The sequence below is a fragment of the Chelmon rostratus genome, chromosome 6 (genome assembly GCF_017976325.1).
Source record: "Chelmon rostratus isolate fCheRos1 chromosome 6, fCheRos1.pri, whole genome shotgun sequence".
NCBI classification, from domain to species: domain Eukaryota; kingdom Metazoa; phylum Chordata; class Actinopteri; order Chaetodontiformes; family Chaetodontidae; genus Chelmon; species Chelmon rostratus.
In genome coordinates this window covers 17,061,446-17,087,852 of record NC_055663.1, presented here as the reverse complement: position 1 = coordinate 17,087,852, position 26,407 = coordinate 17,061,446, and the positions used below count along the sequence as shown (strand labels likewise).

The window sequence follows — 26,407 nt, the reverse complement described above, 5'->3', positions numbered from 1 at the left end:
AACATCAAGTTAATATGGATATAGCAAAATCTCATTATTTTTAGTGTATTGCTGCAGTGCTCTGCAGTCGTAGACTCGAGCACGGCCCAGGTTTGTTCCTCGTGGGTGACCTGCCATTTAAGTGCTAGTTGAAAGGCCATAGAAAAGAGACCCTCAGCTCTCTAGCATCAGCAAGGCCAGTTAATGCAGCGCCTGCGGACTCACCGCCCAGCTGAATGGTGGATTTCATAGTCAGGTCCCCTCACCAGTGCCTGCGAGGCACATCCCTCCCAGGCCACTGCACTGATCAATGCACTCTGAATGGGGCCACTACTGACCAGCGAAAGGGTGCGAAAACAAAACTGTGTCCGCTTCACTTTGCTCTTTTGAGTTGTATTGTGTGGAGCAGGACAAAGCCGCCACGCTGTGATGTGAAGGAACAATGATGGCAGTACATAGTCATGGCTCAGCGTCAGCCTAGGGTCAAGTGAGTGACGTCAGTTTTAGCTTGTGATTCTGAATTCAGCTCTACGTGCGTGGCAATCATCACTTTCACGTCATCGGATAGAGTGGTTGTCTTGAGGAGGCTGCTGTTCTTTCAAATTATGCAATGCGCAATTCAGCGTGTTCTATCAATGAGTGTTGGGCAGCACTGTGTTCTGTGGTGGTGTGCCGGGGAGGCAGCACCAAGGCGGGGGAGGCAGGCAGGATTAACATACTGGCGAAAAAGGCTGCCTCTGTTGTGTGGCTGAACATGGACAGCCTGGAGGCACAGGCAGAGGGAGGAATGACGGCCAAATTGAATTCCATCTTCAACAACACCTCCCACCCTTCTGTGAACTGAGTAGTGAGCCCCCCTTTCAACCCCCACCCCCTTTTCCGGCAAGGTGCCTCACAGAGCACCTTTGCATGCTCTTTAGTGCCATCAGACTGTACAATGCTTCCTTGTCTTCTTTCCAGTTTCGGCCTACCAATATGTGCTGAGGAAAGACACCTGCATGACACAATGTATACAAACTGTCCTGGACCATTAGTGGGTTAATCTGTCTGTTATCTTAACTGCACTTATGCATATATGCTTACTTACGATTCCTCCACACAAGCAGCTTGTACAGGTATGCACATACAAAAATATCCAAGCTACTTCCACAAGGCTTTGACAGCATGTCTGTGAACTGATCATATGATCATCTGCACTCATTGATGTGAATATTTTATATATTTAGACCTACCCAAGGCAGTAAAAGATCTAGTTAGAGCTACTTAAAGGAACATTTCAGAAAATATGCTTATTCGCCAAGTTCTATAGAAGATCAATACTACTCTTTGTCTGCTTAGTATGTGTACCACCAGGAGACAGTTAGCTTAGCTTAGCATAAAGACTTAAAGCAGGGGGAAACAGCTAGCAAGCTAAAAGTGTACTTTCCCCAAATGTCAAACTTTTCCTCCACTCAGCACATCTCTGCGGGACTTTACAAAATAAAAAGCAAAAGAATAAAGTGATAAAAAACAGCACAAACTAAAAGTTCCTGTGTGTTCCTGTTCATGTGGTGGATCTTTTCTGTGTGAGATGGTATCACTTGCCCTGTCCCTGTCCTTTTTGGTTTAAGACCAAATACACGTTTACCACAAAATAAGTAAATAAAAAAAACTCCTGACCGAATAAAACTGGATGATTTTTGAGAAGAGCATGGAACAGGAGCAAGGACACGTGATCTCATGTCAGGTCATTATTTGGCTTTCACTTTGTTAAGTCTCACATTTGCACAGGAAATGTAACAACAGTGGAGTCTTGGTGATAAGGACTCTGTTAAACTTTAACAAGTATATCCTGCTTGACAGCAGCCAGGTCACACTTTCTTACAACAACACGTAGTTTGGACTTGTTTACTCGTCTCAGCTACGCCTGACTGACTCATCCGTCCTCACGTGATTTCATGCGTTCATTCCCACTGTACCTGATCTCATGTCCTTTTCCCTGCTCAGCCAAAGCAACAAGGAACAATGTTTCACCTGTAGCCTAGTGAAACACCAGCATGTGTCAACCACATTGTTACAGAGAAGCTCAGAACGTGGGTGTTCACTGTTGACTTCTGTGAACGTGTCTCTTTAACACCTGTGCAACGTCTTCTGTCTGACTAATCCTCGGTTCTTCTGTACAGGTGAAATTGCCGCCTGTTTTGTCATCATTAGTCATGGGGCCCAACTGTTGCGTGACTTAGGATGAGTAAGCTTAGCAGAACAACAACAAAGAAGACAGACAGCATTGTCGGCTATTCATAAGTAAGCACACTATAGCTCCTTATATTCTGTATCAGCTCTTGCCACTCAAATTACTCGAATTAATCTGTGAATTTCTGTCTCTAATTTACAATAAATCACAAGTTCAGTCTGTACTATTCTCCTAAATTCAATAACAGATAAGACACATGACCTTTCCAGAAAGACTGGCTCTGCACTAAAACACCCTTAAGTGCTTTATTACTTGTTCTGTTCTGATAAGACTCGGTTTCTTTTCTTTCCAGGGAAGTTTGACAAGTTGGAATGCCCCGGACTAAAGGTAGCCCAGGAGGAAGTTCTTAGTCAATAAATTACCTGGGTTTCTGAGCAAAGCAGCACTTGAAAGAAAGATAACATAAGAATTTTTAGCCATTCTTGCTGTAGTCAAAATTAAGTGAAAAATGCCTTTTTACCACTTTTAGAGCACATCCCTGGTCATGTTCTTCATATATTCATATATGTCTTATTAAATCAAAATCCAATCATTTTTTCTTCCTATAACGTGTGCTTTCAGAAGCTTTAACCCACCCCCCATCAATCAATCTTCTATTTTTAGGGGCACAAAGTTAAGATTCATTAGTTAGCTAGCCAGCTAGGGACTAGCATGATGTGTAGGTGTGTCTTCAGGCGTTTTCCTCCTCAAAAATTGTTCCGTTGACGGTCAAGAGGTACATCTGCCTGAAGGCGTTGAAAGAACGAATGCAAGCAATGGCCAGAACCCAACTCTGAATCACCGTAATTTTCCATGTTTGTCATGACATGCCCCACTTTTCAATGTTCAAATCAAATTCCTCACGTTATGTCCCACCTGACTATCCTGTCATTGCTTCACAATGCAGAAGCTAGAGCCATCATCAGGTCAAAATTTCAATTTGTCCAATACTTTGGTCAAATACCTGCAAAACTAGTGACGCAACTTTCAAACCCATGCTTAGCATTCTGACACACGTCCAAAAGTATCTGACATGAAATCCTCCAAGCAGCACCACTAAACATCACTAATCCACATGTTCACATATGTTCACCTAGTTTATATTTCACATATCTCATTTGACCTTAAACATATTAAACTCAGGTGTACTTTTACGTGTTTAGCACTAATTAGCAAGTGCTAGCATGCTAACATGCTAAATTAAGGCGATGAACATGATAAACATTTTACATGTTAAACATCAGCTTGTTAGCATTGGCATTGTGTGTTAGCTTTGAGCGCCAAGTCACCACTGTGCCTAAGTTAAGCCTCACGGAGCTGCTAGCGTGGCTGTGGTCTTGCTAAAATACAGACAAAATGCTTTTTTGAGTTCGGTTTTATTGTTCTGTTTGTTTTTACTTTTGCTCAACTCAAACAAGGGTTGTGCTTTGAATAAGAAAGGGAGCAAAGTCCCAGCAGCAGGTGTATAGGTCTATTCATCAGGGTAACGCTGAGAAGAACAACAATACGCTGCTCTGCCTACAGTTAACGACAGCTTGGTGTCTGACTCAGTGTTCAACCCAAACGTGGGGATCACACTCAGGTCATAAGCCAGAGGTCAGCACCCTCCAGTGAACATCACCGCCCGCTGCGGAGAAGAGAAAACTCTGCCAACAATCTAAATCCACTTGTGGTGTTTCATGCTTTTATAGTTCTTTGTTGTTGTTTTTTTTATCGGCCTTGAGAGCCTGGCCTTGACACGACAGCCCGGCCTGATTGTTATAGCGGTCAGGCTGTCCTGTGCTTAAAGAGGATCTCTCCCATTACAAACAGAAGTGAAGAGGCCAATCAAAATGCTGTCCCTGCCTGAGAACTTTATGTCAGTGCCAGACAGTGTGCTGTTTGGACGCTGGGGGTTGGTGCTGGGATTTGGGAACATACAAAAGGTCTCTTGAATCATCACATTGCTGCAGCTACAGAGAGAGACGTTTCGCTGTTTCCCTCTGAGTGAGTTTTTTTTTTTTTTTTTTTTAATGATCGCTTCTACAGCTGCTTATTACCTTTGGAGACGTTCAGCTGTATAAGCTGCAGCTGATTTCCTCACTGTCTCTTTTGGCCTTCTAGTGCTTGACACCCAGTGGGAGTTGATAAACACTTGCAGTTTCTACACAGCTCTGGGAAATAACCCTGTGAAAGAGGAACTATGCCCTCTTGTCGTGCTCTCACTAGAAAAGATCGCCAAAGCGCCACATGAAACACAAGAACACCACGTTTTTGTGGTGAAAGAATATGTAAAATAATACAGCCAGATGGCCTTCTGAATGCCACATCGCCTTGCTCACGCTGAATACTGGGAACTTTCTAGTGTGGGCTTTTGTGCACAGTGCTGAAAGTGTGCATTCATTCTCACAGGAGAGCATAAGCTGCAGCAGGAAGGCAGGTCTTATCCTGTATCAGCAGAGTGCAAGTATATTCTTATTCTTCTTAGATGTACTCAAATAGACTGTTAATTGGGCTTCGAGTTGGATACATAACAGATGAAAAGCTGCGACACTGATCACAGAGAACATTAAGCGCAAAATAACCCTTTCTTTTGTTCCTAAGAGAGAAATGCATCCTGAAATCTTCTTTGATATATACAGCGGGGTTAATTTGGCTTCATGGGGTTAACGGGAACATTCAAGCGTGACCTAGCTGCTAATCAATAGCATCAGCTGGTTTGTTTTTATGTCAGGACTGGTAACGTGCTATTCTCCACACCAGGCTGGCCTCTGGTGGAAAATTTCAAATTGAAAACTAATGAATAGTTGACGTTTTATGGATTTGATTCCAGGTGTCTGGAAACGTGTTCCTGCTGACCGGTTGTAAAAGTAGCACCACAAAATAAATGATTGCCTAATTATGACAAAACCTTCAGATCGCCCGGCTTTGACTCTTTCTCCCTCACAATGGTGTCACTTGTCTCTTGCCGGAGGATAAATTGAAGAAGACATAGCCTGTGGTGGTTGGCTGGATTTCAATTGGCAGAGACCACAGAGTTGCTCTGAGCAGGGTTTTGAGGTAAAGTGAAAGGAAGCTACCATCTTCTAAAATATGTACAAACTGTTGAGGTGACATTGAGAATATTTCACTTGAAAATGGGTCATAATCACCAAGTGTATCAACTCCTTAATGCCTCTTTACGGATCACCAAGGCTGCAGTGCAAATATGATGTACTTTTTCTATTACTGTCTTCATATGTGCATTTTTACATTCAAGACAATTGTGCATTGCAAAACAAAAGCAGTGCAGGCTGGTCAGGCTGCGATACAGTAAAATGTAGGTTTAACTGACAAGCTAGTGTATCAGTTATCACAATTGTCGTGTTCACACCACCATCCCATCTTTGACTAGAATGAAATTAAAAGCCTTTAAGAGGCTGTAAAGACGAATTATTTTGCCTGTGTGGAATCTCAGCAGGTGAAGCCAATAATTTGGCAGTCTGTGGCGTTCGAGCGCTCTGCTGGCGCACTGTCTCGTTGGCCAGAGGCCCCGGAGTGTGCTGCTCCAAGAAGGTGACAAGATAATATTCAAAGCATCAGGGACGTCCTGGTGATGATGGGCTGCGGCCTGTTTTGCAGAGCAGACAACTCACTTGACTCAGAAAAGTTGTTTTGAGACTCGTGTGCTTTTCTTTATTATTTCCTCAATTGTGACTGGATTTTATGTAAGTGAGGAAGTCAGTATGGCATATATTGAGATGGCCCTCATCACTTCTGAGGGGAAGGGCCAAAAATACTTTTGAACTACTTCATGCAACTACTACAACTCTGTAATAAAAAGAGAACTATTAGCCATTTAATCATTTAGACGCATGTAGAGGCCAACCACCTTTCTAGCATGTGTAGAGCAGCCTGCATGGCACTGCATTGTGTTTTCTCCACTGGAATGGCACCCATATTCATTGTTCAAATTTAATACTTAAACACTAATTTCCCATCAGCTAGTATCTTTAAATAGCAAATTTGCTTGTACATTTAACTTTTACCAATAGTAGGACCAAAACAATTAGTGGATTCATCACTCAGTGCATCATGCACAATTAATCTGCAGCTATTTTGATCCTCAATTGATAATTTCAATAATGTCGACAGCAAAAATGCCAAATATTCTCTGGTCTCAGCTTCTCCAATGTTGCATTTCTCTGTGTAAACTGAATAACTAGCAGTTGTGGAATTTGCAGACATCAAGTGGGACTCACGCCAGATTATTTAAACAGTTTTAGGACGATTAGTCGACTAATCAGCATCTTAGTAAGAAACAAATAGCTACTTGCAACCAAAAGTACATTAACAAATGCTAAAAGATCTCAGTGTACAAATTCGAGCAGGGTGCTGCAGAATCATCCACCACCCCCACCCGCCCTCCCGCTAAAATATCTGTACTGTTATTGCCGTGTATTCCACCTGAAGGCATCTGCAGTGCACGGCTGTGTCGCCCGCTGAGATGCATCATCTGAATGCATGGATGCAACCTGAGGTGAAACTTCCAAGTAACTCGTCCTGCTCGGTGCATTTGGGGACAAGCAGTACCCAATGAATGAGCCGCTGCTCTGACGATGCTCGCCGAGCGCTGCCGGTCGACACGCCCCCAGCATGGATACAACCAGCAGGAACAGCCGCTCAGGAGACACACTCACTATGCTGGAGAGTGTTTGTAGCCGCGATGGGAGTTAACACATCGAAGTTTGTGGAGGTCCTGTTTCCAGCGTCGTTGCACTAGAAAAAAGGACAGTGGCTTCTTGCTTCTTCTCCCTCTGAGTGGGCTTGTCTGCATTTTTGTCCGAGGCGTTTCTCTCGCAGGATGTTGATGATATTGGAAAGCCGGGTAAGATCATAAAGTCAGTTCTCTCTGATGAGAACGACCTCCTCCTCCTCCTCCTCACCACCACCACACAAAGGGAACCACGGAACAAGTACTTTTTTTTTCTTCCTCCTCACACGCCATCATTTTATTTTTTGAATGTCATTAAGGAGCAGAGGGGGCTGTTTCAAAGACAAAATGGATCACTTTGCAGCAGAGTGCCTTGTTTCAATGTCCAGTCGTGCAATTGTTCACGCTCCTAAAGGGAATAGGGAGATTAAACCAGAAATCCCGTCCTCCTCCAAGAGCGGGGAGGAAATTAAAGAGCCTTTGGTGAAAGATAACTCCTCTCTTTTTGTGGTGGCGCGGATTCTGGCGGATTTTAACCAGCAGACTCCCAACAATGTTGCCGAGCAGGCAAAAATAAAGGATGAGAGCATGCCGAACCTCATAGATGATGGAAACTCTGCCACACCTACCACCATCTCCGATCCTTCGCTCAAACAAAGAGGCAAAAGATCGCGAGGTCGAACTGAGCAAGAATCACCTCAGAAAAAGCACAAATGCCACTATTCAGGTTGCGAAAAAGTTTATGGCAAATCATCCCACCTCAAAGCCCACCTAAGGACACATACAGGTCAGTGCCAATGGATGCGAATGTTTGTTGCTGTGACCGTGACTTGTTGTAGCTCCCTCGCCTGTGTGAGAGCGGACGGGATCATTAAAACTGAGAATACTGATGAGACGTGCGGTTTCTCGCACTCTCAAACCGATATTTGTGCAGAGGATTGTGACTGACTGCTGTGTTTCACCGAGTCATATGCGTAAATATCCACCGATCCGCCCTGAGAGGTGTCAATCGGCGCGTTCATTGGAGTAAAAAAAAAAAAACAGCACTGGCGCACGGTTTAATGATTGCATTATTCCTCTTAACTTGTGTGAACTTTGTGAAATGTCCTTTTAATTTCGGGAGAGGGAGGGAGTCGAAAAGAGTGCCACTCCCACTCAAGTCTCCGAGCTTTGTCACCGCTTTCCTCTTGCGATGCGCCCCCCTCCACCTCCACCCACCCCCTGCACTGGCCAGTGTGTACAAACCGAAACTGCAGCGCAAACGCGCAGCGCAGTTACACAGATCCGATTTCCAGCGTTCTGCTGCGCGCGATCGTTTCAGTCGACTCTGGGTCGTTTCGCGGCCGCGCGAACCAAGAGGGTGTCACGTGCACATCGCGGAATAAGCCAAGTGTGGGCATGCAAAAAAAAAAGTTTTCAAGATCGACCCGTGAAGTGTACCGTCACCCTGCAGAGTGAGCGGATCCAGATCAGCTGTGTGATGCGTTTGGACTGTACCTCTGTGTTTGCGCTTTGCATTCCGCAGGATAGGCTACTGTGAGAAAAGAGAGAGGGGGGGGTGTAGATCGACTCAAATTGGGGGTTTGATAAGAGCTGTGCAGTCGCCTGTCTGCCCAAAGCCCTTTGTTGTGATGTGCCACACCCCCGCTAGACAGACCGCCAGCTGATCTGGCCAGCAACAGACTCAGCTAGCTGAGCCTCGACTGAGGAGCCTCTGCTCTGTGCTCTGTAGACTGCAGCCCACAGCAACCCCCTCTCTCTTAAAGCTATCCTCCATTCTTTACACACACACAAAACACACATCAGCCTGAGAGCACAGAAACAAAACATCTCTCCCGATCTCTTAAGAAACACCTTGTGTGAACCCATATTTCAGTCACAGAGGTTTCATTTCGCAGAGATGTGTGCAGGAGAAACTACAGATATGAGTTATCACCTCGCGCTGAGCTCTCTTTTTCTCCTTTTTTGTCTCATATTTAAAAATCTGATCCATCCTCGCTGGAGGAAAATCTCGCCTTGTTGCCTGTTCGGCTTTTCTTTTCCCCTTCCTTTGGATAAGCTTCCTCGTGTGGCTTTGTGATTGGTCTGTGTGCTTATATCACTAGATGTATTATCCCTTGGAAGAATTTCACATGGATGCCATATGTTGCATAACAGAGCGTACTGTAACTATAAATCTGTAAGTACACACTATAAGACACCGTCGGGCTGTTATATGGCGGCTTTCTTTGTAGATGGTGGTTATGATTCTCCTTTATTCCCTCTTCTTGCACATGCACCGCCTTTTATCCGTCAGCTGCAGCTTGGTGCTGACTGCAGTGGTGTTTAATCTGTGTTTGTTTGGCAAGAGAGTGAAGCATTGATTTGTCTTTGTGTATGCACATGAAAATGTAATATTCCAGTATCATTAGTGAAATGACTTCCAAAAGGGAACAAACTGTGTGCAGGTTTATTTCTGTCTGTCTGCCCTGCCCTTGTCTCTTTGCCTATTAAGCCTTTCCTGCCTTTTGGGATACTCTCCTGTGTCTGGCTTTGTGATTGGTTTGTGTCCTATAATTTCTGATAATGAGGATGGTTTCTGCTTATTTTATTGGGTAGTCACAGAACGTGAGTCATCTCGGTTCAGCTGCCTCGTCTCGGCCAAACTTGCAGCAGCAGCCAGCCTCCAGCCCTCTGTGTGCTTCCCTTCAGCCCCAACCATGTGTTTTTAGTGCAGTTTTATTGCTCCATATTAGCCCTGCCCTTGTCTCTATGCCTATTAAGCATTTCCTTTCGCCCGCCTCTCTGTTTAGATATGCTCCCGCGTCTGGCTTCACGATTGGTCTGTGTCCCGTAAATTCTGAAAATAATGATTCTTTCTGCTTATTTGATTGGATAGACCCAGAATGTGGGTCATCTGAGTTCAGGCGGGCTGCCTCAGCCAACCTTGCAGTGCTTTCACAGAGCCAGACTCTCGCAGTGTGCTTCCCTTCAGCCCCTACTAGCAGAGTCAGGAGAGAATGGATTCCAGCCCAGTCAGTCCCAGCCAAGCACCGCTATCTAATTGAGAGGGGGGAAAACACTGTTATAACACTAAACAAAGAGCCAGGGACGAGGCGTCCTCATTTGACTCCTGTAACGCCCAAAGTCTCATCATCCCAGCTTTTGCAATGCCTGCATGTGATTTGTCAGCGCGTCAGAGAAGCTGAAACCTGATCTACACTGTATATCTTCTGCGATGTCTACAGCACATGAAAAAAATCAATCCCATTACTAGCTCAGACTGAACTTCACTCAGTAGTCATGGCTCATGAGAGGCATCATAGTTTTTAAGCCATGCAGGCTTTACCACAGTAATGCAACAGCATCAGCATGTTGTTCATTGTTGTTGCAAACTACTTAAGCAAGTGTCATTTTCCCCTTAACTTACATGTTACCTCAGCCATGAAGATAGTTTCAGCTTTATTAGTCCAGGTTTTAGAACTCTTCTGATCAGACTTTTGCTCATTTTCAGTGCTCAAAGCATTAAAGGACAAACAGCAATTTGTTAATCAGGAAACAATGTACCGTCCAGAACCAGGCCTGTGGATTATCCCGAGTAACTGGGAACTCTATCTCTTTAAAGGTATTAAAAAGTTCCTGGTGCCCTTAGTGGGGACTAAGTGGTTTAATTTTAGGTTTCTTCTCAAACCACAGTTGTCTACTCAGACACGGTGTAACGCGGACACCGGGATGTAGCAGACATGAGAGTACACGCTGAATTTAAATTGCTCATTATCCTGCATAGAGAGTGATGGCGAGGAATCCACCGCAGTTTAGGGGTCTAAGGTTACCAGACAGCTTTTGTCTGATCTCCTGGTGTGGGAGGTGGGGTTTCTCTCCCATCACATACACTTATCCCACAGCATGGAAAGCGCAGCCATGTGACTTAGATGTACAGATAAACGCAGTTTTAAATAGAACAAACGAAGGCATGAATGAAACTGCCTGTGACTCCTTCTGAGCGGCACCGGCTGCTTTTTTTTCACCCGCGTCGAGTCGAAAAAAGACTCTTTGTCTTAAGATGCATAACCGACTCTAACGATGAAGACCCACTTTCCCAAGAGGTGTCTTTTGGTCATGGTGTTCTCTGTGAAGCCTCATTACTCTGCTCTGGTCGTGTCATGCAGACTGCCATCTCCAAAGGAGAGATGCCCCCTGACAAGCTCATTACAAGTCATGTCTTCTTCAGAAAGAACAACCCGGGCCTTCTGTGCCCCCCACAGCTGGGCCTCACAAAAGGCCATCTTGTCAGTGTAAAAGACCTATTCGAAAAATATTGGAATCACCGGGAACAGGGTCAATGTTTCTCAGAGACAAAGAGCCTAATGGCATATTTTACAGTTGGTTTGATGTTTTGTGTGGATCTCTTTTGTGTTCTGCTGGGGGCACCTCTAATACTGTGAGATGGCCGTAAATCCCTGTCCTAAAAAATAAGTGGCACCACCTGGCAGCACAGTTCCACTGCCATATAGACCCAGTTATTCATGCATGCTTTCTATTTTCAGCCGAATAACTGTGGTTAATGGCGCTTTTTTAAACGTGAAATTATCCCAAAGTCCACATGGAAAAAAAGAAGCAGGAGTCTCTGATTATGTATACTGCATCCCTGCCAGTGGTTTTATATTTGGCTGCACTGCTGCACAGAGTGCACAGTGTTCCTGTGTGGCTGGTGGCAATGATGAGGTAGCAGGGTGGAGATGGGGTTTTCCTGCTCTTGCTTCAGCCTGACCTTGGCACAGCAGTGGGCAAAAACCCTCCTGGGGCACAAGAGGTCAGTCTGTCTACCTGCCACACAGCAGGATTTCCACCATCCCGCCCAGCTGAGCCACATTTCTCCCGACAAGTAATGAAACGATGACTCCTCAGTCAGGAGACGCTCAACAGTTTCCATTTGTCCCTATTCTGGCGACATCGCAAATGTTTTAGCCGTGCTAGCGCTGTTTCGGTCGGTTCACCACTTTGGTTGAGGCTGAAATATCTCAACGGCTATGTGATGGATTGCCATGAAATTTTGCACAGACATTCATGATTCCCAGATGATGAATCCTAATGACTCTGTACGACTATGTGGTTGACATTTGTGGTTCTGAGTGAAACGTCCGGACAGATTGCCATAAAATTTGGTGCAGAATTTCAGCACACGCTGCCTTCTAGATGAATTATAATAATTTTGGTTTTCATGCAGTGCCAGCATCAGGTTAAATCTTTAATTGTCCAGTACTTTGGTTCATGATTAATACCGTCAGAACTAATGACATTCCCATTAAGCTCAACTGTACTTTGTCTTTAATGGTAATTATCAATGTTAGCAACACACTAAACTAAGATGGTTAACGTTATAAATAATACCTACTAACATCAGCATGTTCTTGTTAGCATGCTGACATTAACATTCAAAAGGCCAGTGAGCCTCACAGAGCTCTAGCCTGGCTGCACATCTTGTTCTCAATTTAATGATGCACAAATTCTAGTGTCTTCTTCTGCTGTAAGGTAAGATGTTTTCCTAAAAAGCAGATCTTGTGATTTAAATCTGGTTGCCCCTTGAAGGCCACGTGTTGCAGTGCTGTATGTGTCGAATGGAAACAAAGTATTAGTTAAATCTACTTGATCCTCGGGTTGTAAATAAAACCAAAGTGGAGCCACCATCTTGCGTGTTCTAATCCTTTGCTGCAGTGTTGCTGCTCCGTGGCAGACATCTCTGAGGCGTGCGCTGGTGCACATATGCTACACTATATGTGCACATGTAAAGCTAGCTCCCCGCTGATGTCGGGATATAAACCTGATTTAACTGTGATTAAGCAGTCAAGCATGCATGGTTCTCACTGAAAGGCCCCTGTCAAGCGGTTCCATGGCTGCATTGCTTTCAGTGGCCCACAGGGCTCATGTATTCTTTAGTTAGCTCTGGAGTAGTTCTATAAAAGCTGCTCTGTCTGTTCCCCCACCAGAACCCCTCCCACCCTCCTCCGGCTCGCAAAGCAAAATAGGTGCTCGAGCGTGTTGTGTTGCAAGGCCGAGCGCCGGCCACGGCTTGTGGTGTGGTGTTGATTACCAGCAGCAGGAAGAGAGGGATACAGACCTGTGGCACACTGTGAAAAAAAAAAACACCAACTGCATCTCACATGCGAGGGAGGGATCTGCAGTGCAAAGACGGAGAATATACAGTGCGGCAGGGTGGGGGTGGGGTTAGATACCAGGATATTCACTGTCAATGCCCTCCATTGATGTAGGTCATTTATTCAGCTGCATCTGCAGCTAATCTGATTAACGTTTGAAGGGCTGTGACCTCTGCAGCGGAGAACACCCCTGTCAGCATGGCACTCACAGGGTCCTGTCTGAGAGTTGGACTCTGACTGTGTCCACTGTGTTGTTTTCAGCTCAGCTGAAATAAGAGAGGAATGGCTGAAAATTGCTGTGCAGCTAATGTCAGAGGGAGTGTTGTGTCTCTGGCTGGGCTGTTTATGTTGCCTACGGTATGTAAGGTGTGTCCCCTCTCTCAGAGTGATAAATCAGACCGTGGCAGACCATGACACACACGGGGGCGGGGCCCTCGGCACGAGATGAGGAGTATTTCGTGGAGTCTTGGGGGAAGGAGGTCATAATCATTTTCTGTGAGACGTAAAAATATTTCTCTCCTGCTTGCCATCAGAGTATCAGGTATAACACTGGACAGCTGGCGCTATCTCTAGCCTACATCTCCTCTTATCGCAGCGTAGTGAGGCCTCTCAGGATCTAGCAGGGCATTGGCTCTTTGTTTGGCGCTGGGTAAGGAGGGACGTCTGTCTCATATGAGCTGACTCCGTCAGTGGAATGAGCTGGCATTGTACTGCACGAGTGAGAGTCACGGATGATGGGGCATCCCTGCTCCCACCTGCTTCTGCAAACTGTAAACACCCACTAATGGCTGCAGATGTCTGCATCTCCTCAGTTAACCAGGGTTTAAGATAAGGAGACTGCCTGCATCAAGGCTGCAGGTTGTTTTAGCTTGCACTCAAGGCCGAACGAGAGTGCCCACTCTAGCTAATTGAGGCAAATGTGATGAGCTGGTCAAAGCAGGGGAGCTATCCTTGCCTTTCCCTGAAAGAGTTAAGGAGATGAAGTAATGTATGGCTAAGTGTGTGCAGGAATCAGACGGTCACACTCGACCCCGCTGCATGTCTCCGGGTGAATGTCAATAGCCCTGTGCGGCGCAGACCGAGGGGAGTGAGTTACGGTTAGTACGCACAGCCTGTCTGATTGAAATGCATTACAGGAGTGCCTCTCCTGCTGGGAGCGAGGCTGCTGCTATTGTTCACAACCTGACAGCTATAGGCCCACAAGGGGAGGTAGACTATTCAACCGCAAGCAAGGTCCCTCTCAATAAAGACAAAAGATGATAATAGATCAAATGCTGCATGTTTTTTGGAGCTTTCTCCTGGCAGGCTTTAACCAGTCCCCATCAGGAGCACCAGACCAACCCAAGGGTCCATCACTGCCCTGCAGAGGTGACTTGTTCTTGTTTTCTAACAAACTCTCAAAGGGACCTCAGAGAAAAAATGTTTTGACTGAACAATTTTGGTAATTCGACTCCTCTCCCACTGAGTTAATTTTTCATCGACAAATAGCCACGTAAACAGTTGTTCTGATCTCAGATGTGTTTCAAATCAAGCAGTGCTGCCTCTTTTCTTTTCCTCTCCGTCTACAGACCGCAGAACTTTGTTGTTATTTTTGCACAAGCGCAGCCTGCGTACACCGCTGTGCGAACAACAAAAAGACGAGCTGCAAACGCCTCAACGTATATGCATTGTTCTGCGCACATGTTTGTGTTTATATCATTGTGGCGTGTGATGGTGCGTGGAGAGGGAGCGGCCGGGTACGGTTGGGTGAACCCTGTCTGCTCCAGTGGTTTATGCTGATGAGGGACTCAGCAGTCATTTTGGTATTACCCAAAATCCCATGAACGGTTGTCTGCTGGCAGAGTAGCTGGCTCCTGGTTGGTTACAGGTCATAGTCTGTTGTAAACATGCAACCAAATTACAGGATTGTGCTGAGCCCTGCCACTGGAGTTAGTGGTGCCCCTCTCATTTCATGTTGCCAAGCTGACTGTGCCACTAAGCCAGCGCTGAAGTGAGGTAACTCCAAACTCTAATGAGCTGTGACCTACAGTCTGACTCCAGCTTTACTTTCTCAAGCTGTTTTACTTTAAAATGTCCGTGCAGGTTAAGCGTGCACCTTGTGTTTGTTCTGAGCTCTGTGAAAGATATTTCCTGTTCTGGTCGCACCGTGTGGGCAGAGCACAGTTAACTTCAAGGTGATCTCTGACGTATCCACGGGAACGCTACTTTTCCCCCTCCTCACCCCGCAGAGCTATTTACTCTTGCTCTCTTATGGCAGGCTCGCATGGAGGTTTCAGCTGTGCGCTGTGTGAATTTGGCCCATGCCTGAGGACACACCAGGAATGTTGTCTGCTCTCGTTTGAAACGCTGGTAGCAGGTGACCGAGTTGAGTTCCTGCGCTGCTGCTCACGTCAAAAAAGAGATTTGATCTCGCCTTTGCAGACAGCATCCCTTACACCGGGGAGGCCAACTCAGATTCCATTTCTTTTAACCACTTCTGGAGAAGTGGAGGAGCCAAACTTCTTTGATATGAATGAGAGAAGGGTGGAGGTAGAGGAGCGTGGACGAGCAGTTTATTTACTGACCCAGTGGCCTCTGAGAGAACAGTTATATAACAAGGGTACCTGTGACATAATCACATCTCCTTGGAGGGGGGACACTAGTGCTTAGTAGAGGTACAGTTTGCGTGCTTGATGTAACTCACTTAACGGGTAACTGGGTCACTGTGTTCGTTAGGGAAAAGCTCCCCTCATTACGCACCCCCCCTCCTCACCCTCTGCAACTGACACATTCTGAGAAAGACAAACCACTCCCTGGATGTGGACGCTGCCAGAGATGCAACAACCAATCGGTGGGGTCTGGCGTCACGATTGCCACGGTGCCCTGCTGTGACAGCGCTGGGAGTACATGGGGAATAGGAGCAGAGAAGGGGAGTAGCTTGCAGCATTCTTCTTTCAGCAGAGATGCTGAGTAATAGCTGGAGCCCATTGAAACGTCTTGGAGAGTGACATCCTCTTGCCACACAGGGTAATGGCCCCCTATCATCACTTCCTCTCAGGATCAGCATTTGTTCCCTAAACCTCCTCACTGTTTCCAGAAATAGTTATTTACTGCCTCGTGGAAATCCCAGTCCTCATGTTATGAAACAAGCACAACAATTAATTGGGGCATTGCATGTTTTTTTTCTTTACGTAAGTGAATCTTCCAAGGCTGACATTAAAGCAGCAGGATTTTTTGAATGCATATTCATATCGGTGACCTAAATGCCAGAGAGCAGTTTAGGAGGAGGTAAAAATGTGCAATCTGTTTATGCTGCAGTTTCTAAGAAGTCACGGAGCTCTAAATAATTTGTCACGTCTCGGTGAGTTGCTGTTGGATACCTGATGCTTCCACTATGACTGCATTACTGTATCAGGGCAGTTAGACTGGATATCTCAGCCTAGCTCTCTGGTGTCTGGTTAAATATTAATGCTGTTGGATCCGTTGCACTGGTTATTGAGCCTTAAGCAGCCCGCAGAGCTTAGCTCCACTTTTTAGCCAATAACTCATTTTGCAGTGCCAGGTGGCAGCACAGGCTGCTTCTCTTGCTAATAAGGTATGAAATCAGACTATCATGAGTCTCTTCAACGAGATTAGTGCTTTAAAAGTTAAACTGCCTCGTTTTCTTCAGGGTGTAGTCCAGGATGTGTAACGGGGTCAAACAACCACAGTTTTTATGAATAGCTTCATGCAGAGCAGTTGGATTGTTTCTTTGTGTGTTAACTATAGCAGCAGAGTGAGAGCAGCGTAGATGTTTTGGCTGCGTGCAGTGTGCACATGCAAATGTCTGTACGTCAGTTGCAGAGTTTACATACACTGAGCCCTGTATGAGCCCTGTATGAGCCCGCATGAACTGTTTTGTCTGGACCTGAGGTGAGGCGTCAGAGGCAGGAACACAGACCGGGCTGTCTAGACTTGCTCTGTCTGTCTGCATGTTTTGTAACCATGCAGTATGGGGGGGAGGGACCAAGACTAGTAGTGCACTGAGTTCTTGTTTTTGAGACTCACTGGCATCAGGTAGCATATGAGTGTTTGATGCTGAACAGGCACTGTTTCCATTGTGGCCCTGAGGGAAGCCACAGAACAAAGAAAAGCATTTGGCAGGCCTGTTCTTATGTGCTCATTTGTCATGCCACCTATAAACATGCACGCATCTCCCGTCTATTCCTTTTCATACCTCAAATCCCTGGCATGGGCTTGCACATGATGATTGATTATTCTTATTCTCAGGAAAGAGCCATAATGTTAAAAGAATACATCCTGTCCTTCACCATAGTGCTGCAATGTCACGCTGGTAAAATTAGATGCTGGATGTAGCTATTGTCAGGCAGAAACTCAGTGAAATGGAAGTAAATGGAATACAGTATTAGACCTATTGGGCAGTGGACGCAGAGCGCTGCGTTTAGGCCCCATGCACAGTGTTTCCACATGAAAATGGAAGGAAACCACAAGATATATAGTGCCATCTGGCTTTGAGTAGATCTGTGTCAAAGCCCACTTTTATTGCCTGACGGAGGGAGGGGGTGGTGTAATTTCCCATGTGCCGAGTCACAGATAGTTGCGTGTTGGAAAATGGGCTGGGTAACCATTGTGAGTGTGATTAGCATCTGGAGCTTAGATAATTAAACTGTGTCTGCTCCTCCAGCACAGCGCCAATTTTTAGGTGATTTACCCCCAAGACCCATGGCTCACTCCATCCTTTTTTTCCCTGTCCAACGTTTTATAATATTTTAAAAATGTCTTGGGTGGTTTTGATAGTCCTTCCTGTCAGACCCAGCAGTAACCTTGTGATCATTATTCTTTGATGACTCAGAGTCGACTATGTACAGAAAAAACAACACCGTCTGGTTCTGCAGGCCTGATCTTCCATGAAAAATGTCAGTTAGAGGTGCACGGCAGCCTTCGCGACTTGTTAACCTGTGAACACCTCACAATGAGTCCCGACCCGGTACACGGAGGGCACCAGCTTTCTCAGGAACATAACTGGCTTTGCAGGAAGCTGATGCAAAGCAGGATGGCCTACACATCCCTGAATGTGTTCCATCCTGTTTCACTTCTGAACTGTATATAAGGAGTTGTGAACCTAAAGCACTTCTGGGTGGATTTAGCATGTTTTGGTCCATTTACTACAAATCACACATGCTTTACATTCCTGCCAACCATTCTCCCAAGATTAGATTTTTAGATTTGAAAATTGCATTTTGATTGCGTGGTTCCAGCCTCTCAGCGGCCACTGGCTCCCATTCCTTTCAGTGCAGAGTTAAAATCAGCTTGCGGAGACTCAGAGTTAGTTGGAGATCCTTTGTTTTTATTTGTGTCAAAGCTGCGCTGTTACTGTTGCATGTTGACGCCATTGCCAAAAGCATGGATTGATTTAAAAAGTCTGCTCTGCAAATACCACACAAGAAACATCATCAGCTTTAAGAATAACAGCAGGCATGATGTTCACTGAGTACCTCACAAAATGAGAATCAGTGGAAAGCTTGAAGGCCTGAAAACCTGCTCAACATGGTGGAAATTGTGCAAGAGTAAATGACAAAAACTGAATTAAAGGGCTGTTGTCCTCAGTGCCGTGCTGCCATCTTCTTGTGTGATTTAAACGCTGACTCTCTCCTCCCCCCCGTGTGTTGCAGGAGAACGGCCTTTCCCATGCACCTGGCCCGACTGCAGTAAGAAGTTCGCCCGCTCCGACGAGCTGGCCCGCCACTACCGCACCCACACGGGGGAGAAGAAATTCGGGTGCCCGCTTTGTGACAAGCGCTTCATGCGCAGCGACCACCTGATGAAGCACGCCCGGCGCCACTCAGATTTCCAGCCCGGCATGCTGAAGAGGCCCCACGGCGGCGGCGGCAGCAGCGGCGGCACCACACGTCCCAGCTCCCTCAGCGACTACAGCCGCTCGGACGCCTCCAGCCCCACCCTCAGCCCCGCCCTCAGCCCAGCCAACTCGCCTTAAACTGAAACCCTGTCGCACTTTCTGCCTCTGACCTGGGAGGCCTGTGTTTTTGTCATAACACTTGTGTTGCACAGCCGTCAGCAACCCCCCTCCCTTTGCTATCCCTGCGCTTGATGTGGTGTACCATACTGTACATAACTGCTTATTGTAGTGCAATTACTTGTGTGATCCTAAAAGAAGGTAATGCCTTTCCCAGATGGCAATATTTACATTCTGTACCATATGTCTGTATTTTTTTAGCTTCTGATCATGGCTAGTTGTCCAATGTATGTTTGCAGTCAGCTAAACAAGGTTTAGAAGAAGAAAAAAAACAGACACCCTGACAAGTCTTATCAAAATGGCTCTTTTTTTGTTGTTTTTCTTAGTTTTAGGTTTTTATTTTGAACGGGTGAGGAGAGGGGGTACACACACACACACACATACACACACCTCAGGATTGAAGACAGTTGCTCTTTCTGTAATACCACAGTACTTAACAGTACTCACATTGACTGCACAATATACTCATCACTTTACTCTGAAATTCAACAGGGGTTGAATTTTACGCCCTGCTCAGGGATGGCCTTGTTAGCTTGAAAGAATGAACATGGTGAAGAGAGACATACAGTGCATATATAGCAGCCTTACACTCAACACAATTTGCACTCTTTGTTTTTTCGTTGGTTTTCACGTCTTCGAGGAAGCTAGCCCTGCGGTCGCTCGTTCTCCCTCGTGCGCCAGGGGGTGCACGTGTCATGAAAACGCTGTGTGTCCCGCCTCAGCAAGCAAAACACATCCGCTCCTCCACTGCAACGCTAATATTCAGTTGCCGTTACACTGGGTTAAATATGTACGTCATTAAACGGCGGCGTGTGCAGTATATACTGTCTAAATCTGCGTTGTGGGAGGATCGGGATTATATTGGGTTGACAGTTTTTATAAATACACTCAGTTGAAGAAACTTTAGGCCCTTTAAATAGAGACAGTTAAGTTTCAAAGCAGCTGTTAATGCTTCCTCTTCAAAAATAAAGCGCTGCATCATCAGCCGCGATTTCACACAAAACGGAGACAAAGGGACTTTAGTTGAAACAATGTTTATCCCTCTCAAGCACATAGGAAAAAGTACCAAAGACAAGAGTGAATGAAAGCTTTCTATTCAGTCTTGTAAGACGCCCCTCATTGAGGCCCGGGGCTGCTGTTTGGCAGTGTCACAGGTAGAACCAGACAGCCTCCTCGCCTCCCTCCTCCTGCCTTTGCCTTTTGTGGCCTCCCTGGAGGAAACAGCTGCATCCCACAAGAAGCTATTCACAGCCCGCAGGAGTGGCGCTAACATGCCGTTCCCTGGAAGTCCTCCCTCACCCATCTGGCTCTACCTGTCCTGTCAGAGGGCGGTGAGGCGCCGAGCCTCCCAAATTGCGCGAGGCTGCCTAACGTGGGGGTCAGATGTAGGCCAGAGAGTGTCGGGCAGAACCCGGGCTGGGCTTGGGCTGGTTGGAGCGCAGAGCGAACAAAGCAGCTATCTGCAACAGACAGGCAAGAGAGGGCAGGTCCTGATAAAAGAGGAGAGGTTTATCACGAGCTGAGCAGCACGGACGAGGAGACACCCAGTCGCAGCCACCTTCTCCAACTCCCTCCCTCCCTCCAACTGTAGAAACCGTGAGCGGAAAAAAAATGGCTGTAATTAGTGGGCTGATCCAACCTGTATGATAAGAGCAGAAAGCGTATGAACAACAGTACTACCTAGACGCTGCTAGCAGTGTGGGTGGGATGCACCCATCTCCATCCTAAGCACAGGGAGAAATCCTCTACTACTGCTGGAGAGTCAAATTTCACCATGCCAAGGAAAAAAAAGTGTTGCTCCGCAGTCGCGCCGATCAACCCGAGCTCTCAAACAGCTGCTTTCAAACTTCTCTCTCGCAAAACACGGGGGCTTTTAAACTGTTGTAAAAACATTTGAACCAAAACGAACATATCAGCAAAGTGCAGTGCTCACCAGCCTCACGTTGTCCTGCCTGTGAAGCTCAGATGTCCCGTGAGAAAGCTGACTTGTGTGTCTAGACAGACATGCCTCAATAAGTCAGGCAAAAGGCACAGTAAACCTTCCATGGAAACGGGCACCACTATCAAAACTGCTGCAGCCCCGCCAGTCTGTGTTATGCCTACATTTTCTTTTAATGCTTGGGCCGGAAATAGTTTCATCCATGTATCTGGTCCTGTCAGACCCCTCCAGACTGTTGCCACCGTGAACTGCGTGCGCTAGCTTCATCCTACCGAGCGACTCTCGCCCCGCAGTCCCGCGCTTCACACTATATGCATGTTAACAACTTTGCCCTGGAAGCGTTGAGGGTTTTTTGAGGCGGTCTGGCAGGTGTAAGGTCATGAATGGCTGGCCTTGTCCCTTGTCCTCCACAGCAGCCATCTCTCTTTAAAGTTGTGAAGAATCAGCTCTGTCACATCCTCCAGAAAGAAAACATCCCTTATTTAGATCAAATGCAGTAGTTTCCTCAAAATGCTGCATGTTTTTTTTAAAAAAACCTCCATAAGATGTTAAAATAGTTTCCAGGCTGCAAGATGACACTTTGAATGCCACTGGTCGGCAGCTCTTAGTGAACGAGGCGCTGAGAGGGTTTTTACTTTTACCATTTCTGAAAAAGAAGCTTTGATTTCCACCCATTATTCAAATCGCTGTTGAGCAGCTTTTTGTGGTTTCTTCAGTCGAGTTTTGACTTGGTTTGTAACTTTCTCTTGCAAAAAACTAAACAAGACAAAAAAAAACCCAAGCATTTTTTTTGTGAGTCGCTCACCCTCAAGCAGTTTTCATAAATCACTTCTCAACCCGTAATCTGCACATTTTACCTCAGGGTCGACATCCGCCAAGCAGATATGGGACAGTTTGTGGATTTTGTTTTAACATAAGTTGCTGCACAGAAATGTCTGCCAGCCTCCCCTCCCCCCCCGCCCCTGCCGGTGTTCCTGGGTGCTTAGTGCTCACTGCTGGTCAGTGTCCAACCACACTGGAAACACAGGAACGCCTCCGTACGGGCCCAGCTCCTGCCTATAATGTCTCTGTAACATCCTGCGGTCCTGCTATACGCCTTAGTAAGCACTGGGCACTCCGGAGCGGTTTTCAGTGAAGCGCCCCTTTAAACACCTTTGACCCCTCGTGTCAGTGGACTTACATTAGGTGGCAGGAAGCTCCTACCATCTGAAAACAAAGCGACTGTGACAGTGTGAACAGCCCAGTGTATCCATCCATCCATACTGCGCTGGTGACATGTAGGCCTCCACAGGCAGAGTGTCTCATAACTTTTATTCTCACTGTACCAAATCTACTTGAATAATTCAACACAAAAGGCCATTGAACACAGTTTTGTACATTGTCCATTTTTACTGTACTTGCTTTTGTTGTCAAATAATTATTAACCTCTCTGGAGAAAGGTGTACAGCGTGTTTGATTTGTTTTGTTGTTGTTTCCTCAGTTTTTTTTTTTCCATCGTCTTCAGGTCATTTCAGCGACTCTTTCGAATTTATCACAGCATTAAGGTTGACTGTTCTCGCCGGGCTGTTCAAAGGCACCGTACTTTGTTAAAGAAAGACCTAATTTTAGCCCCGTCGATGGGGTTCACCCCTTTAAATCAGAAACAGTTGATGCTCTGTTGATGTCAGGATGCGGGTTATTCCAGTTTAGCCTGCCATCCAAAAATTCCTCCAAGTCAGAAACTGAAAGGATTGTTCGGGGTGACGATAAGAAAAGGAAACTTCCTGACCTCTTTGTACGACAATTTCAGATGGAGTGACTAATTTTCTTTATTATTTAGATTCTTTTGCAAGTTTTCCATAAGAATAGAGACCACAGCATTGTGAGTTAGCAATGTAGTCATTGTTTTTATTATTGCTTTTCGTTTTGTCTCATACGACGTGTTTAAGCTTGTGTATTTTTCAAAAATCATACCTCTTGAAAATATTTGACTTTTGTTGTACCTTCATATCTTTTCAGAACATCCATCATGTAGCTTACGTTCGCTTGATGAGTAGCACAAATGATCGGTGGTTTTTATTTGCCCCTACTTGAATGCAGAAGGAAAGAAAGAAAGAGACTTTTTCTCTAAAAAAAAAAAGAAAAAAAAACAAAAACAGAACACTGGGCTACATTTAATCATCCCATGTTGTCAGGGTCCTGCACATCCTTGTAGATTCAAGTAGTAATCTTTCCAGGAAATGATAAAACCTTATTTTTTATTATTTTGTGTTTCAGAAATATTTAAAACATCCCTACTGAGCTCAACATATTCGTCTTAGTTTAAACGCTGTCTATGTGAGGGATGATGTCAGCTGTAAATTACTATGAAACTCCAATGTCAGCGTTTTTTATTTTAATCCAACTTTACAATTGTAATCCCGCTAAGATTACAGATTTCAACATCTGTTAGAGAAAAGGGACTTTAAACAGTGACAAAACGGGAATGCAAGGTTTCTACAAGATGCTAACAGTGTACCAGTTAATATCTTTTTCTGCTAATTGTAAAAAAAAAAAAATGCATTGAAGTGAGCTGATTGTTGCCTAGTATGTAAAGAACTAACAATCTTATTTAAGAAGTTCATGTTGATTTCCATGAATATATCACTGATCAGAGCGTCTCAACTGAAAACCTTCATGGCTGATCTCGACGCGCAAGCATGATCCATGCAATTGTGTGCCAAAACTATAATGGTAACTTCATAAAGATGATAAAAAAAAAAGAAACAAAACCTAGCTCCTATCAGACATTTAACAAACGTGTACAGTTTTATACAGTGTGACATGTTTTTATGTAATATACAGTAATATTTCTTTTCTGCTTTATGTAAACATTTTGATTGTGTAGCTTTGTTTTCATTTGGTTCCTGTTATTTAATTTTTCTTTCTTTTTTTTGTTTCGCTGTACAATACTCAAGCAAATGTATAATGGCTTATTACAGGTATTTTTTGACATAAACAATCTTAATGATAAAGAACGCCCAACCATTCCAAAGGATTGAAAATTGCATTTGCTATAAATGTGCTGCTTACATCGACCCGGTGCATTTTCGTAGGTTATGAATAGAAGTGTGTCTTGACTGTGAGGTTTTACACGTTGTGAGTTGTGCACAAGGTACGTTTCTCATCGTCAACATTTCCCGGGTTTAACCTCTCCTTTCTTCTCTTCAGGCTCTTTGTGCAGGCTAAGCCAATTTGAATGAACAACATACATGCAATATTTAAAAGTATTAGAATATTTAAAAGTGATGGACATACAGAGCGTGTCTTCCCTCATGACAAAGGCCTGAGGCTTTTTAAGGTGGGGATAGTGTCTGAGAGGCGGCCGTGATAGGAGAGAGTGGTGGGAGGGAGCTTTGAGTTCTCGCAGCTCGTCCGAGGCTCCGCACTTACAAGATGTTACCAAAGGCTTTGAAGGGAAAGATGAATGTTGCAGTAATTTTGAACCCAACCTGCTTTGGACCCTTGAGTTCAACTTTATATGCTGTAAGTGTTGATCAATGGATGTTGAGCTTAATATGGACCTTTTTCTACATCTCAAATAAGCAACTTCTGTTTTTTTTTTTTTTTTTTTAATAATCACTTGAATGAACAAAACCATTTTAATCATACAAGCAAACAAAAAGAAACAAAAGAGTGAGCAGGAACGCGCAGTGTAGCAGGCCATATCCGTCTGTACCCTTCACTGACCATGTGGTCTTGCTTGACTGCCTGAACTGACACTGTGCGGCGTTTGCTCTTTACGGTAGAAATGCACGCTGACAAAAAGCGTTTTGCTCAAGCGTTGGATATTTTTGCCCTTAAAGGATTTGTCTGTTTCAGGTTATGCAGCACAGTGCTGTGAATGACCTCCTTTTGATTACAAAGAGAGCCTCTCACCAGCCTTTCGGTTCTGTTTCCTGTACCTGTTTGTCCTCAATGTACCTCCTCAGTGTAATGTTGCTCTCTTGATACCTCTGTGCGTTTCTCCTCTGCCCATCACCATCAGTTGCCTGTTGTAGTGACTCCATGGTGCTGTTTCCCCTCTCAGCGCCAATATAATCTAATCTGTAAATAACTCTTGACTCAGCTATGGCCAGTACATTCTCTTATGACCTCACTCTAACCTTCAGGTGTCATTTTATTTTTATTTTTTTCTCTCAGCAAACCAAAATCACTACATTCAAGTATTACAGTTGTACAGTTCCTCGGATTCTACACACATTTAATGTGCTGGTCTTAGCTGCTCTGCTGTACCTTTTTATGGCATTATTTTTTACATGTTAGACAATATATTGTGACCATGTCCTATGCAAATATGAAAAATAACAGATTGTTGAATAATGTATGTTGTCATAACTTGTATGCATGAAATAGTGAAGTTTACATTTGGAAATAAATTCATAAAATAAGCAGCTACAATTTGTTTTGTGCATCATTAAAGAAGACGCTCTGTGATGGTTGCTGGACAGCAGTGGGTGTGGCCACAATGAACACGAACTACCACATTATGGGGTAATGGCAAATGCTAAAACATGAGCTAGTAGGCTAACATAAAAAGAGGAGAGTCCTTACGGCATTCTATACTTATTTAATGTGTTAATTGTTAATTAAGAGGTGTGCTAAATGGATTTGTTACCTTTGGACAGAGCCACGCTAGCTGTTTCCCTCTGTTTCCAGTCTTTATGCTAAGTTGGCTATGCTAGCCATCAGCTGGCTAAAGTTTTAAAGTTACTTTTAGCGTACAGATATGAGAGTGGTATCAAGCTTCTCATCTAACAAAAACAGCGACCCCCAATTTGTCAAACTATTCCCTCAAGTCAGGGAACTGACTCAGCAATGTCAGTCACATTTGCTAATATTAGCCACCATACGCTAAAGGTCATACCAAGTGAAGTGAAGTGAAGTGAGTGTATTGAATTAGACAATGTTTTATTGCTGACAGATTCAACTTTTTAATTATCTTCCTCTAAAGAGAGTCCTCGTATGTAACTGTAAAATATTTAAAGACTAAAGCAAAATGACAGCATGGACCTGTAGGAAGGAGTGCAGTGATACTCCTCAGTAACACAGCCTACTCTCACAAGCCTGTCATGTGCTTCACTATTATTCTTGCAACAGGAAGTACACCTTGTTCCCCGACTTCACACATGCAAATATTTACAGTAACTGCTGGGGTATCAGCAATGGGAGGGGCACCAAATGCTGGGGACTCCTTCCTTCCTTCTTGTGTTTCAGCCCAAATAGACTGATAGATAGTGTGAAGTTTCCTGCATGTAGCTGCTGCACTTGCAACTTCAGAAGAATGGATGATTCACTACAAACTGCAGCCTCCTCCTGTGCAAAGTGCACTTTAAAGTCCACGTGACAAGCCAACCAGAAGCAGAGCTTCTCACTCCATCTGCATTCGCCGCTCTGCAAAATCCCTGCCGGCGTGCTCTCATCCTTCTCTTAAGCTCAG

The 26,407-nt window shown here is 45.0% G+C and overlaps 1 protein-coding gene across 1 annotated transcript; it reads left to right on the top strand.

The window, feature by feature from the left end:
- The first annotated feature begins 6,791 nt into the window (after positions 1–6,791).
- klf13 (Kruppel-like factor 13) lies at positions 6,792–25,361 on the top strand. The gene is made up of 2 exons (XM_041939013.1): positions 6,792–7,650; positions 18,649–25,361. The coding sequence occupies exons 1-2, from the start codon at positions 7,173–7,175 to the stop codon at positions 18,969–18,971; spliced, it is 801 nt and encodes a 266-aa protein (XP_041794947.1). The 5' UTR covers positions 6,792–7,172; the 3' UTR covers positions 18,972–25,361.
- Positions 25,362–26,407: the final 1,046 nt, after the last annotated feature.

What these genes read in the sequence shown, in the direction of transcription:
- klf13 (XM_041939013.1), top strand. Translation starts at nt 7,173, where the DNA reads ATGTCATTAAGGAGCAGAGGGGGCTGTTTCAAAGACAAAATGGATCAC. An exon ending in CCACCTAAGGACACATACAG is followed by an intron (nt 7,651 to 18,648) that starts GTCAGTGCCAAT and finishes CGTGTGTTGCAG; the next exon opens with GAGAACGGCCTTTCCCATGC.